At 43.7% G+C, this 14,900-nt stretch overlaps 1 protein-coding gene across 1 annotated transcript; it reads right to left on the reverse strand.

Annotated features, from left to right (window-relative positions):
- Nucleotides 1-493: 493 nt before the first annotated feature.
- Nucleotides 494-14,793, reverse strand: ARHGEF39 (Rho guanine nucleotide exchange factor 39). Its single transcript, XM_059492320.1, has 10 exons — nt 14,781-14,793; nt 12,026-12,210; nt 11,014-11,108; nt 10,496-10,616; nt 9,367-9,485; nt 7,609-7,679; nt 5,755-5,883; nt 1,978-2,207; nt 1,013-1,101; nt 494-839 (listed from the first exon to the last, which is right to left on the reverse strand). The coding sequence occupies exons 2-10, from the start codon at nt 12,170-12,172 to the stop codon at nt 824-826; spliced, it is 1,017 nt and encodes a 338-aa protein (XP_059348303.1). The 5' UTR covers nt 12,173-12,210; nt 14,781-14,793; the 3' UTR covers nt 494-823.
- Between the last annotated feature and the right edge of the window lie 107 nt (nt 14,794-14,900).

Genomic DNA, 14,900 nt, shown 5'->3' on the forward strand with positions numbered 1-14,900 from the left:
AAAACAAAACCCAAACATAAAATCACAGGATGGAATACCCAATTGGAAAGGACTTCAATAACACCTGGCCCAACCTTTCTTGGCAAAACACAGTGGAACCAGTGTGGCTTCCTAAACTTTGTTGCATTTCTTCCTCCCAAGTTTCACAAATTTAAGGGATTTATACAAGTGGCCCTGTGTAGCAAGCTAATTGTATGGAAAGACAACCCCCATTATATATTCTCCTTGAGACACTTACCTCACATAGTACAAGTTCTGTTTTAATAAACACGAGTGAGAAATTAAGGATGGGTGGTACTGCTTAAGGAAGAAGAAAAAACAGTCAAACTGCTACAAGGTCAGTCAGACAGACTTTATTCTTTTTGTTTCTAATAACCTTGAAAGTGTTCTCTTTGCAGTTGACTGTATTCAAATAGATATTTTCTGAACCAAACTGCTGCACAACTTCCACATGATTTAAAGTCTATGCTGAGGCTTTAACAAAATACCAAAATTCCTTTAAAAAACATTTAATGAGGGGAAGCAAGTCACACTCCCATTTGTTTGACCTTAAGTTATCTTGAGTTTTACTAAAGTGCAAAAAAGCTAGAAGCTTCTAAGCTAAATTGGGGGAAATCCTTGATACGTGGGGGGTTTTGTGCACAAATGCTTTTTTTGCAGTATCTCTGTGAACATTAGGGCAACTAACAAAGCGTTCATAATCTCACAAACTGTGTAGTCCTCAATCCAGTGCTACTATATGTCCCTGAACATTTTTATAAGATTGTGGAAGCTTCTGTCATGAGGGTGGTTGTCCTGCCAGTCTGTCTTGTACTTGGTTGGGTCAGGCTTTCAGCTGCCTGCAGAGCAAAACAAAGGGGAAATTCAGTTAATGTGGGAAATCTGTCCTCATTATTCCCTTGTGTCCTGGCTGCCAGGGTCAGGCTGCTTCCATCGCCCTTATAACCACACACAGGTTCAGTGGTCACTTCCATGTCCTGTCCTCCTCCACCTCTGGAGCCTGGATGCCCACCTGACTGCAGCTGTGAGACTCCAGTACCAGTCATTGATCTCTTGTTGGTTGCTGGACATCAACAGCAGTGTCTTGTGTGGAAAGGAAAGCTGAAAAACAAGCAGAATTTGTGGCATTCCTTGCCAAGGCAGCAGCTGCAGTAAAAGGAAAATCATCACCACTGAATTCAGTCCCTGCATATTGATTTTTACCCTCTTTCTTCCCACACAGAAAAATTTAGTCTTAATATTGAGTGAAGCCAGAGACTGTACAGTACAGAACAAGTGCCAGTCTTGTCCATTGTTTCCAGTCAAAGTTGACAGCTCATTCTGACCTGTTTGGAGGTGAGCAATTCTCGGCAGCTCATCCAGTTTCCACCATATTCCATGTCCCTAGAGCTCCTTCCACTACCATCATCTACAGCTCACAGCTTGCTCAAAGAGCTCTTTGTCATAGCTGACAAGAAAAGAGCTAACACAGCCCCAGGTGCAACCTTGGAAGAGCTGACTTTTAAACCCCTGCAGAGGGGGGTTGTAGAGAGAAGACTGGTCCCTGTCAAGGAATCTGCAGCCCTCAGGGAGTTGGATGCACAACATCTGTTGCAATAACATCCACATCTTTTTCATTCTCTGTTTTTCTATGTGTTCAGTCTGTAATCAGTGTAATTCATTGTCACACGAGTGTGGGGCAGTCCCCCAGACCTGTGGCATGATGAGGACATGTCAGAGTCCTGGTGGAGCCTCCTCACTGAGCTAAGTGAAGCAACCAGCAGCCCGTAACCCCAGAGTGTGCAGGAGGCGCCACTCCACGAAAGGAGAAGTACCTGCATCACTCAAGAAGGGAAGGGTTGTCCTAACTCAGACTTGCTCACTGCATTTTATCACCACTGCCATCATCTCGGTCCCTCTGCTGCTGAGACAGCTGAAGACCTCCTTACAGGGCTGACTGCACTGGCACTTCTGCCTGGCACAGGTGGGAAGACTTACACTGAGGAGCCCTCCCTGGCTCCACGTGTGGCCAAACACTTTATCCACTGAGCACTGGTAGAGTGGGTAGACAGCCTGGCAGGACAGTTTGTTGGAGTTCAGCAGGTGCAGCGGGTGGCAGGGCTTCGCTGCAATGAGGATATCAGAGAACAGGAAGAACATCCTGCGCTTCAGCTCTTCTCCCTTTGCAGGCACCACCAGAAGCCAGCCTTCCCGGATATACCAGCGCTCTGGGCATGGAAACAGAGACAGCTGTGAGAGCTGAGGGAGGGCAGGCAGGAGTAAAAAGGATGTAATGAGACAAACAGGAATACGGGGTGAGCCACCCTTGTAAGCTGCCGTGTTCTACATCAATTCCAGCCACTAGAAGGCACTGGATGTCAGCTGGGTCCGGCCCACCAGCGCTGATAGCGCCCGTGCAGAAGCAGAAACCAGCTCAAAACATCTAGTGTATGAGGAGCAGCTGAAGTTGTTATAAATCTGCTATTTTAACTAAGAGGATATTATCATATGCAAGTCTGTTTAAAGTGATCAGAACAAAAACACAGTTTGAGAACAGTATGCATACCTTTACATTAACATAAGCCTTCAGAAAACACAACATAAACTATCTCAAATTGTGTTACCCACTTGTTTGTCATTAGTGGTATAACAGAAACTAGCTTCTGGTTTGAAAACTTACCATTTTTCCCTTGTTTTGTTTGTGTGTGCTAATAAAATAAATAAGCTCAAAAAACCTCCCCAAAGCAAAACAAAACCATATTTCACAGATCATCTAACTATATACAGACCTACAGTAGCAAGAAAATACCAATTGCAGATTACTGTTCTAAAGAGAAGGCATGAAAGGAAATAGAAAATGAGGAAGGTCTGCATAGGCAACCTTATCAACCTCTCTTGCAAAACAGAGCCCAGTGTCATCCACCTATGAAATTAATTGTGATAAAAAAAGAGCAAAAGAAAGCAGGAGGGAAGTAATCAAAATAATTTGATAAACCTAGCTGTAAGCAGCAATTAAAATTAATAATAATGAAATAAATAAAATAAAGCAGGACTTCTTACTAAGATTATTGTGGAAGATAGCCATCAACTCATCAGAATTATGAGGACACCTGCCAGGAAGATTATTTATAAAACCGTAAATCCATAACAAGGTATTGCCACCTGATCTTGTTTAGGAAACATCTGCCAGGGAATTTCAGCCACTCTTTCATGCCTTAGCTTCTGCATGAGCTATAAATACCTTTTAGAATAAAAATACAGTGGATTTCATTGTAGATTGTGTCTTATTTGAATGCAACAGTCACAAAACAAAGAAGCAAGTGAATTCCTGCTTAGCTTATTCCACTGGAATCACTCCTCTTACCTGAATAAGAAACTGAGGAAGACTGAGGAATCAATCCAGGTTTAAAAAAACAAATAGGAGGAAAGTGTCAGAAGCATGGGGCTGGGCTGGGAGCTGCTTCCCTCAGGCTATGCTGTGATCAGACTCACAGACATACAATCTGCCCAGACTGTACTGGAAGTCTTGGAATATAGATCCATGCCCAGGTGTACGAGTTCTAGGAAGTTGTTGTGAAAGAAGGGCAAGAAAATATCCCAGGGGAAGCTCTGGATAACAGAACAATGTGCTCAGTTAAGGAGGCAGTTCTGGCTGATACAGTATTTGTCCTGAATGTGGAAGGCAGCAAGAAAAGCAGGGTCGCCTTAGTGGGAGCAGGATATCTCAGAGACACTGGAAAATGAGAGATACCCCTCTCCAACACTCCCCCTTTGTTCTGAACCCACAGCATTTTGTTTTCTCTCATGTTCCTTCCTGGCAATAGGACACAGTCTTAACTGTCCTGCAAAAGCTATTTTGTTTCTGGAAAGCTGGCCCAAAACTAGCAAGCGCCAGCTGCCTCTTACATTTGTGCTTCTCATATCCAATGATAACTATGTAACTCCAGCCAATGGAAAACATGAGTACAAGAATTCTCTGTCCTAGATAATGGAAATGCCTTTACTGACCCTCAACACTTATCCTACTATGTCTAGGAATTTTCAGAGACCAAAATAATCGGTGGACGAAACACTTTGACAATGGCCATCTTTGGTCTAGTTATACTGCTTTGGGGTGTTTGTTTGAACTAATGTTTGTTTATTTGGGGTGTTTTTTGGAACTAGTCGTATTAGTTCTAACATTAATCAGGATAACTGATTGACCTTTTTACTTACACACTAGCCCAAGCGTGCCCAGGCACCCCCACACATGCTTCTGCTCAGCATAATCAGAGCATACCTGTGTTAGCTCCCTTTCACCTGGCAGCACCAAATATTCTAGGGACAGGAAAGAGAATTGTAAATTATTTTGCCCATTGATTGAGCATCTTTGAGAATAACCTCTGATAAGTAAACTTTGTTCTACTTATGCTGGTTTGGTTGGGAAAGAGTTATCTTTTCCCATAGTGGCTGGTTTAGATTTGCACTGAAACCACCATTGACACCACAGGGATCTTTTGTTTATTTCTGTGTAGGCACTGCTCAGTGTCAAGGTTCTTTTCTGCTCCTCAAGCCACAAGTGAGGAGACTGGGAGTGCACATGAATGTGGGAAGGGTCACAGCTGGGACAGCTGATCCAAAATCCCCAAAGGGACATTCTATATCATATGGCATCATGTTCAGCTTGTTATGTTGGGGAAAGAAGAAGGAAAGGGGGGAGTTTTAAAGCGCTGGCTCTTGTCTTTCCAGGTAACTACAATGTGTGGTAGAGCTCTGGTTAGAGCCCTTTCCTTGAAATAGCTGAACACCTGCCTTCCCATGGCAGATGGTGGATGAATTCTTTGAATGGTTTTGCATGCATGAACAGCTTATGCTTTACTTGTTAAACTCTCTTTATCTCAGCCCACGAGCTTTGCCTGAGTTTTTCCCCATCCCAGTGGGGAAAGACTTTTTCATCCAAAATCCACACATGTTAATTACAACTACATTGACAAGTGCCTTGAGGTTCTTGCATTAGAGACCTTCACACACAGTGACTTAACACTCCTCTGCAGCTGCAGCACTGTGCCTGGATAACCTCTGCAATAGCAGAGTTGAGTAAAGCTACAGGGGAAACTCCAAATGACCATCTCATAATTGCTCAGACAGGGCACAGTTCTCACAATATTTCCTACACAGCTCAGAGGGTGGTCTGGGCATGGAGAGCACCCAGTCACATCAGAGACCTATCCATTGAAATGTTCTTACATGCCAATGACTGTGGCTTTAACTATCCCAACAATCAACACAAGCACAGTGATTTCTGGCTCAGTTTAACCATGCAGATAAAAGAAAATTCTTCATATGAAGGGTGAGTGCAGAATGCCATTAATCTTGTAACTTAATGTGAACAACACCACAGTTCTTGTGCCTTTGACACTCAGGAACCTGTGATTCCTGCAATGGAGAAGGAATAATGCCACTGCTTACACTCAGCCAAAAGAATTTAGTGTCTCTCTTTCATTCCCACCCAGGACTTACACTCCTAACTTTCTTTCATCAGCTTCTCCTATCTGAATGTCAGGCAATTAAGCTGTTGCTTATCCTAACTCAAAAATTCTTAATTAAAAAAAAAAAAAAAAGGAAAAAAGAGTGCTTGAATTAGTAGTCATAATCCTTTATCACCTATCTGGAAATCTGGAATTTGGGCAGAAGGGGAAAATTGGTTAATGTGAGTTGAGTCAGAGATGAAGGAGAACATACATACACATATCTCAGCATGGCAGAAAAAAAAACAGAGTTGTCAGTAAGACCCACCTGCAGCCAAAACCCGAGTCTTTTGTCCTTTGAGCAATTTCTGAACCCGAAGAAGCTGCAAGGAGTTCTCTCTCTTATCAAAGATGTCTTGGACCCAGTGAGATACCTCACAAACAGATTTCACAGTCTCTGAAATTACAGCAGCATACTTTGAGGTTATCACAAATGAATGTGTATTTCACCTTATTATACATCTTGCTAAGAAAAGACAGCATGAAATTAGGAAGAAAAGTTTTAAACCAAGTATCAACAACAGCTTATTCAGAAATTTCTGTGAAAGATTGGACTAGAACACCTCCAGAGGCCTCTTTCCAACTAACAATTTTGCAGCTCCAGAAAACACTTGCCAATGAAACATCAGAGAGAGGACTAATTTCCTGGATTTGGAAGCAAAAACAGGAAAATGCCCTACAAGTGGTGTTAACTGGTTGTAAAAACCACAGAATCATATAGATTAGAAAAGACTACTGAGATAACTGAGTTAACCTAGGATTGAATACCTACTTGTCAAGTAGACATGGCACTGAGTGTCATTTCTTGAACATTTTCAGGGATGGTGACTCTACCACTTCCCTGGGCAGTCCATTCCAGTGTTTAACAATCCTTTCCATGAAGAAATGCCTCCCAGTGTCCATTCTGAACTTCCCCTAGCACAGCTTGAGGCCATTTCCTCTCATCCTCCTGTTGCTTGTTACCTGGGAGAAGAGGCCAATCCCCAGCTGGCCACAACCTCCTTTCAGGAACTTGTAGAGAGTGCTCAGGTCACCCCTTTTCTCCAGACTAAACACCCCCATTTCCCTCAGCCATATTTCACAGCACTCGTGCTCCAGACCCTTCTCCAGCTCCACTGCCCTTCTCTGGACTCACTCCAGCACCTCAGTGTCTCTCCTGCAGTGAAGGGCTCAAAACTGGACATGGCATTTGAGGTGTGGCCTCACCAGCGCCCGGCACAGAGGGGCAGTCACTGCCCTGCTCCTGCTGCCCACACCATTGCTGATACTTTCAGGATGTCCTTGGCCTCCTTGGCCCCCTGGGCACCCCCAGCTCATGTTCAGCCACTGCTGACCAGCACCCCCAGGGCCTTTCCCACTCAGCAGCTTTCCAGCCACTGTCCCAGCTGGAGCTGCAGGGGCTGCTGTGACCCAGGGACAGGAGCCAGCACTTGGCCTGGTTGAACCTCACACAACTGGCCCTGGCCCGTGGATCCAGCCTGTGCAGAGCCCCCCTGCCCTCCAGTGGATCAGCACTCACACCCAGCTTGGTGCCATCTGCAAACTGCCTGAGGGGGCACTTGATTCCCTTACCCAGATCATCAATAAAGATAAACAGGACTGACCCTGATACTGAGCCCTGGGGGACACTTCTAGTGACTGGATATAGCATGAAGGTCACAAATTATCCTAGAAAATTGAGGCATGTTACCAAGAGAGTTAGAGAATGGCTTGGGTTGGAAGGGATCTTAAAGATCATCTTGTTCTAACCCACCTGCCATGGGCAGGGACCTTCAAATACATCACATTGATAAGGACCATATCCAGCCTGGCCTTGCACTCTTCCAGGAATGGGGCATCAGCAAATTCCTGTTCCCGTGCCTCACAAGCAGCAGAATATAAAAAAACCCAGTTGCTATTTCTCCAACCTAAATATTAGGCCATTTTCACAGGCAGTTACTCCATATTTTTATTCCTAACATGTTCTCAGAGACATCTTGATCAAGATGGAGAAGGAAAATAATAATCCACTAGAACCCCAGAGAGAGAGGAAGATTTTTTTTTCCTTTGGAACCAGGCAGTATTTGGGAGTCAAAATATTCTTAGCAAGGAGTGTATCATTGATCAAAGTGCCAGTACTTACTTGTAAGTTTCTGGTACTCAGCAGTGTCTGGGTTGGTGTTCTCCAGCAGGTCTCTGAAGAAATGCTTGTACCTGAGGTGGAGAGAGCAGGTTTAATTCACAACAAGATACCAGGAACAGCAGCAGCACCTCCTGTTAGAACAGCACAGTGAACAACACTCAGCCAGGAGACAGAGTAAGCCTAATCAGGCAGTTTTGGTCACACTTCATTCATTCATTTTATCATCAAATGTCTCAGCTAAAATAACCCAAGTATTTTGTACATCTGCAAACCTTTGGGTTTTCCTGGGCATCTAATAGAAGCAGACTCACAAATCACTTAAGATCATGAGGCTGTCTCAGAACTCATATTTTGTTATTGCCTTCAATAAGAACAAATTTCTTTTTGAACTATCTATTTTAATAGTATATGAATGGTAGTATTCATACCATATTTCCTGCCCACACAAGAAAATAAAGGCATTTCTATAAGAACTAGGACCCCCCTTTTTCTTTTTTCCTTTCCAGTCTTTACTGGAGAGGATAAGATCTCTGCAAATGCTTTCTCCCAGTAAAGTCAAACAGAAGGAACTTAACAGAGTCACAAACTGGCAGAACTCATATGACCTACTGCATATGTTAAAAGAGTTTTAAAGACATTTGAACATGATAGAACTGATTAATGAAAAAAATTGGACTTTCTATCAAAAAGCTCATACTTTTCCAAATAGTTGGACAGCAACAAATATACTGCTGTTTTGCAAATTTAAAAAAAATTATCCAAAGAATTACAGTAAAAACCCACCAATCAGTTTCATGTTTAGTTCTGCCAAGCTGATTAAAAACATTACATAAAGTTACATGAAAGACTGTGGTATCTGATCTCTCCAAGTTATTTTCAAAGAAAAGAGGTGCTCAATCTCTCACGTTTGCTTTAGTGTAGATAAGATCATGGTTGAAAAACAGCTACTGGATCTATAGCAGCAGAATCTGCGTTCCCACCATTATTACCCACACACCCACCCCAGGAAAGGGCTGCCTATGGGTGCATGCAGCACTCTCCTCAGCCAGTCAGTCTGGCTCTTCAAAGGGGAGATGATCATAGAATATCCTGAGCTGGAAGGCATCCACAAGGATTATCAAGTCCAATTCATGCCTCTGCATTTTTAGACAACTCTAAAAATCACAAATATCCAATGATGTTGTCTAAACATTTCTTGAAGACTGGAAGGCTTGGTGCCTCAAGAGGGAGATGCAGCAATCCTGAGTGGATCTGTCCAGGCTCAAAGGTGATAGGCACCATATCTGTGGAAAGCATGCGGCCCTGATAACCACAGAGGAAAGAGAATCTCTCCTTCATTAATCTCATTTCTCTCCAAAAAGAACCATCTCCAATAGTCACAATGCTCCAGGTCAGCAATCTGCATAAAAATGGAGCAAAAGCATTGCTGGCAGAGACCACCACTTCTGCAGCATTTCAGTCAGCTTGTTTTCATTCAAAGCCAAACTTCAGTAGCCTACTGAGACAGCAGAAAGCATCCAATTCTATCCAAGAGATAGAGGAGGGAGCCAGGGCTAAACAAAACTGCCTTCCTGCGTCATCTCCCATCCATGTACACTGATTCCACTTTACAGGCACATCCTTAGGTCTGTTTCATTGCTATCTCTATGCTCTGATTTTGAGACACAATAGGCAACTTTCCCTTTCATAGAAAAATATGATACAATACTTTTTCTCTTCTTATGCTAATCCCTTGAAGACTCACAATTGCTTACTTACTGGTGCAGCCTCTGCAGGGGCAAAGGAAGCAGATCCTCTAGCTGCCTCCCTTGAAACTGAGGTCGAGTCTCCTGGAGCTTCTTAAATCGACGGAATGACTTATTTTTCCTCACTTGCTCCTGTGTGCAGCAAAAAAGGGATTTAGCTTTGAGACTACAGAAAGAACTATGTGCCCTAGTATGTACCAGAAGCTGGAACACTTCAGATTAGAGTTGAGGACTCCAGGCCCACAAGCATCAACTTCTTTTGTGGCTATGAGCAAGCCACTGCCTTTCTCCTGATCGTTCATATCAATGGGTGTGATCTCTCCCCTCCATACATGAAATTAAAGAAAAAGAGAAGGTTGACTCAGTTAGGAAAACAAGGAGTGCACTTGTGGCTTTTTGCCATGCCTTTCAACAAAAAGCAATGCACATCTGCATTCCTCTCACCTTAAGACAAGTATCCAAAAAGGCTTTCCTCTTGGAAAATGAAAAGCATGAATACATGCATGCAAAGAGGGAAACATCCTTGTACATTCTGTATCTGGGAACAAGCACTGACAAAACCAGGAGTTAAGTGGTTTAAATTCCAGATACATCTGTCACGACTGTGGAATGAATAAATAAATAAATATATATATATATATATATATATTCTGCAGAAATTAGAAATTTCTTGAAAACAGGTTGTATTTGAAGACATAAGTGGGAAGGAAAAAATAGTCTTCAACATAGAAAAAAAAATGTGAAGGAAGAGGAAATCCCACTACTGGGATACAGTTGGTGGTGATGGGAAAGACTAGGAGACCTGACAATTCCTAGAAAGAGATCACTGTATCATAGAGAAAGCCTGGAAACTCTCTAGACTTGCCAGTTAGGAAGGAGTGGGAGTAAATACAGAACACTGTTTCAGAAAGCAGTGCTCACTATATGCACATACATACACAAACACCTGAAAAGGCATCAGAAATTTGAAGCTCTAAGTAGAGAAGTTTTCACCATTTTATTGTGGAAGAAAGCCAGGATTTCATCAAGCCAGAAAAAGTAAGAAAACTGATCTCTCCAGAGACAGAAAACAAATGGAAAGATGTGGCAGATTCACAGAATGGAAAAAGAGAAACCATATGAAGACTAAAGTACATATTTACCTTCAAGGTTTTATATGCATGCTCCAAATTCTCAGCATAGTGGCCATAAAGATCCAGACTCTGGCAAAAATTTTCCAGTCCTGGTCCCAAATTCCCTTTCTCCAGGTGAAGTGACAGAACACTGGGCACAAGGAGCAGAGATAGCTTGTGAGGGATACATTACTGATGGCATTTTCACAGCTCCTTCTGATTCCTTCCTTTGCTGACCTGTCTTTACCATTCTCCACCTCATAGCCAGTTTCTATACCAAATTTGTGCTTGAAGGTCAGAGAGTAAGCACAGATACCTTGTGGAACAGGCATACTGAGCTTAAACCACTGTCTAGTAACTAGGCACCCAGATATGTGATACAGATCAGGAGTTGGCTGGGGACACCTCCAAGTGCCACCAAGGCCAGCAGTGCTAGAAGTGAATGCCTCTTTTACAAGGGGTTAGCCTTATTTCCCCAAATCTTACTTTCTCATCAACAGAGGGTCCTCCCAAAATAATTACAGGAATTCCATCCTATGTCCACTTACTGGCTGGCTGAATATAAGGACTCCAGGGGTCCAAATATAGTTTCCAACACAGCAGGCTTCAGCGTCCCTTGGGCCTTTAAAATTGTCACAAAGTACTAAGCAGGAAAAAAAAAAAATATTTCAAACAGGTAGCATTCACAAATCATCATAGAATCACTCAATGGTTTGTATTGGAAATGATCTTTAAGACCACCTAGCTCCTCCCTCGGCAGAGACATCTTCCAAGCCCCATCCAAACTGGCTGCTCACTTCCAGGGATGGGACATCCACAGCTTCTTTGGGCCACCTGTCCCAGTGCCTCGCCACCCTCACAGTAAATAACTTCTCCCTAACATCTAATCTAAACCTACTGTCTTCCAGTTTAAAACAATTCCTCCTGGTCCTATCGCTATGTGCCTGTGTAAAAAGTTACTCTCCCTCTTTTTCATAAGCCCCCTTCAAGTATTGGGAGGCTGCAAAGGTAATTAACCTCTGAGGTCACTCAAACGCCACTTGTGGCACACAGCAGAATCCAGAAGTTGCAACCTGAACACTCTCTGGCTTGGAAAACTATCAAATATTGTGACTGTCTACCTAAGATATGCACCATCAGACGTAAGCCTTACTTGTAGCTCTGACCATAACTGTGAACACATGGCACAGTACCACAGCACTGAAAAGAATTTATTTCAGTATCCTCCAATGCATCTGTTTTTCACCATCTTGTTCATAATTTTTTTCTGTGTTCCTACATTTCATACATCTCAGGCATCTTAGGGTGAGCACCCTATTCAATCAAAACTTAAAAGATTTATGTCTGTGTAGAGGCCAAGGCCAAAAAGCCAAACCCATAAGCTATTGAATATTACAGAGGAGGTAAAAGAAAAACAACAAAAAACCCTTTCAGCCCCAGCAGGTGTCCCAGGTATTAGGGATGTACCACAGTCTTGCTCTTGACTCTTCCCCATGGCAACACGAATAAGTATGTGCTGTCTGGAGGCACCCCCATATCAGAAGGGGCAGAAATACTCACTGTGAGCACCAAATCCAGCTGCTCAAGGTATTTGTGTTCTGTTTCCAGCAGCTCCTTGGCTGTCCTGCTGCGCTTTCTCTCCCAGCGAGCCCGCTGGTCTTCCACAGTGTTTGCTCCAACCACAAATGGCAGGGATGAGGCACTCATGGCAGAGTCAGGGTTGATACACAGGGAGGTAAAGGATCCTGGAGAGCCAAGCAAGACGGGCACACAGCAAAAGAATAACGTATGTTGCAGGGCAGGATTCTGATCTAAAAACTCAACACCTTCCTAGGAAATAAGGACAGTCAGCTGCCAGCAATGATTATTAACAATTTCCTTTTGCATTCCCTCCTGTAGGCACAGAGGCCCTGTCTCAAACAGAGGAACACCAGCAGGGAGACCAGGCTGTGAAAGCAGTAGCAGTATATGATGATTCATCTGCAAGCAAATCTCAGTGCACAATCCCACATGCAAACCACTGCTTCCTGTGCCTTGCCCTCCCCATTCTTTGCTTGAAATTCTTGTTAAACTCTAAAGTTTGTGGGTGGAAGAGGTACTGTGGATAGGAGTAGAAAATAACAATAAGATTTGTTTTATGGGGGCACTGTAACAGGACTTCCCCCCTACCACCACGGGGAAAGAGAAGAGAGCACTCTTGCTTGTTTTCCCATGGAGGTTACTAAGAAGCCAGTGGTTTGCTTTGTCATTTTCTAACTGTTCTTTGTGCTCCTGGAGATGAGAGAGGCCTAGTAACTGCCGTGAATCACGCCAGATTCGTTCTGCTCTCCTGCAACAGTATCATGATTTTGTTGCACAGAAAAACATTGTTTATCACGCTCAGAGAAAGAGGCATGTTTTAGCAGAACATTAGATATTGTTATCTATTATTATTAGACATTGTTAGATACTGTTCTTTTGATGAAAAGGCAGTGCAGGCAGTTGCACACTTGCCCCAGCATCAAGTCTGCTGTTTTGCTGGAATCTGAGTTGCCTCTGGAAAGTTCTGATTCCCACATGGACAAGATACACTAATACAGAAAGATGTGTCATCATAGAGAAGGATATTTGTCAAACACCATCTTCCAGAGACATTTCAGACATGTAAATCAATATCTGAAACAAAATTTTCAGGACTCATTCAATGAGTTGCCAAAAGTCCAGAGAGCTGAGGGACATGCACAGTGTTTTATAGTAACAGCAGTTTCTCCAGACCTTGCCCTCATATTCAATCACAGCACAACCACAAGCCTAGCCAAGACCACATCTTGGTCAAACAGGGCAGACCTGGCATGGATGGAGAGGAACAGTGCACACTGCAGTGCAGGGAACACCACCTCAAGCTTAGCCTTAGTCCAGAAGTGTTCAAGGCCAGGCTAGATGGGGCCCTGAACCACCCCTGTCTGTGGAAGATGTCCTAGGGCTTTGCAGGGCTGTTGGAAGGAGATGGTCTTTTTAGTCCTTTAAAGGACTTCCCTAACCCTAACCAAAACCATTCCATCATTATATTCAAGTGCAGTTGCAAAATACTAACCAGTAATCGACTAAAGTCCTGCCATTCGCAGAGCGCCTCTAGCCCAGGTAGACTGCAGTCAAGGCTTTCCAGACCAATCAATTTCTTTTAACACATAATAATTAAAACAAACAAGTTATACCAGGTTTGACCATCTACTGCTCACGTAAAGAAATTCTAACATTCCCATTATTGCACAATATATTCTGTGTGAGGTCTGCAGGGTGAGAGCTGTCTGCAGCCTGTGGGTGCACTAGAAAACACTTGACCCACAAGTGGCCGAACTGCTCCAGCTTGCTTCTCCCCAGCTCACATTCAAAAACCACTGAACACCCTCTATTACTGTTAACTATCTACAGTACACCATTAGCAGCATCCCCTTCACCATTTCTAAATTTTTTGGGTACCCTCAAAAAATGTCCTGATCTAATTGCACAGCCTCTTTGGTGTCTCAGGAGCATAAACACACGGTGAGTCAGCTCCAAGGGACACATGGCTGCACATCCCACACTGTGAGGTCAGAAAAAGGGGAAGGGAGAAACCCTGGAGCTCACAGCCACTCCTCAGCCACCCGGAGGACTAAAGGAGTAAATACTGCAGGAGTTAATACTGGAAGCAAAACACGCGCCTAGCCTTCCTTAAATTCGCCTGTGCTGCAGGGTATTAAAAGTGTATTTTGGATCAATCAAAACCAAGGGTACTATATTTTTTCAGTAGATGATAAAAGATGCATTAAAAGTCTTGCAGGATTGAACAGAAAGCTACTCTTTACCAAAACCGAAGTATTTTACTTATTATCAGGGTTCTGTTTTGTTTTGGGGTTTTTTGTTGCTGTTATTGTTGTTGTTGTTTTGGTCTTTTTTTTTAATCAAATGAAATATGTTTCAAATAAATAAATGTTTCCAGTAATAAAAAAAAAATTTAAAAACCAAACCACATGAGCACACTAAGAAAACATTTACTAAACTTTAACCAAATGTTTTTCTCTGACTGCGACACGAATTCAGGAAATACTTGGTGGAATCAGGGACTAATTTAGCCAAATGGATTTTTATGGGTCATGCAGTTGAGCCTTGTGCCCAAAGCGGGGCTACCACCAAAGTCAGGCTGGGCTACTCAGGGGTTCATCCTGCCCAGGACTTTTCCTCGGGTGGAGATCGGGACGGGACGGAACACAAACAACGGTGGCGGTCCCGGTTATGGTTATGGTTATGGTTATGACCCCGGCCGCACGCCGCGCACGCCGCCCCCGCCGCCCGTTACCTGCCGGTCCCGCCGCCGCCCCGCGTTCAAACCGCGGCTCCGCCCCGGCGGGCGGTCCCGGGGCGGGGCGGGGCGGGGCCGGGCCGGGTCGAGCCGGGCTGGGCTGGGCAGGGCAGGGCA

The sequence above is a fragment of the Ammospiza nelsoni genome, chromosome Z (genome assembly GCF_027579445.1).
Source record: "Ammospiza nelsoni isolate bAmmNel1 chromosome Z, bAmmNel1.pri, whole genome shotgun sequence".
NCBI lineage: Eukaryota > Metazoa > Chordata > Aves > Passeriformes > Passerellidae > Ammospiza > Ammospiza nelsoni.

Coding starts and splice junctions, on each gene's coding strand:
- ARHGEF39 (XM_059492320.1), bottom strand. CDS start 12,172: ATGAGTGCCTCATCCCTGCCATTTGTGGTTGGAGCAAACACTGTGGAA. Junction 7,680..9,366: donor CCCCTGCAGAGGCTGCACCA/GTAAGTAAGCAA, acceptor TCTCCACCTCAG/GTACAAGCATTTCTTCAGAG. Junction 5,884..7,608: donor TGAGTACCAGAAACTTACAA/GTAAGTACTGGC, acceptor CTGTAATTTCAG/AGACTGTGAAATCTGTTTGT.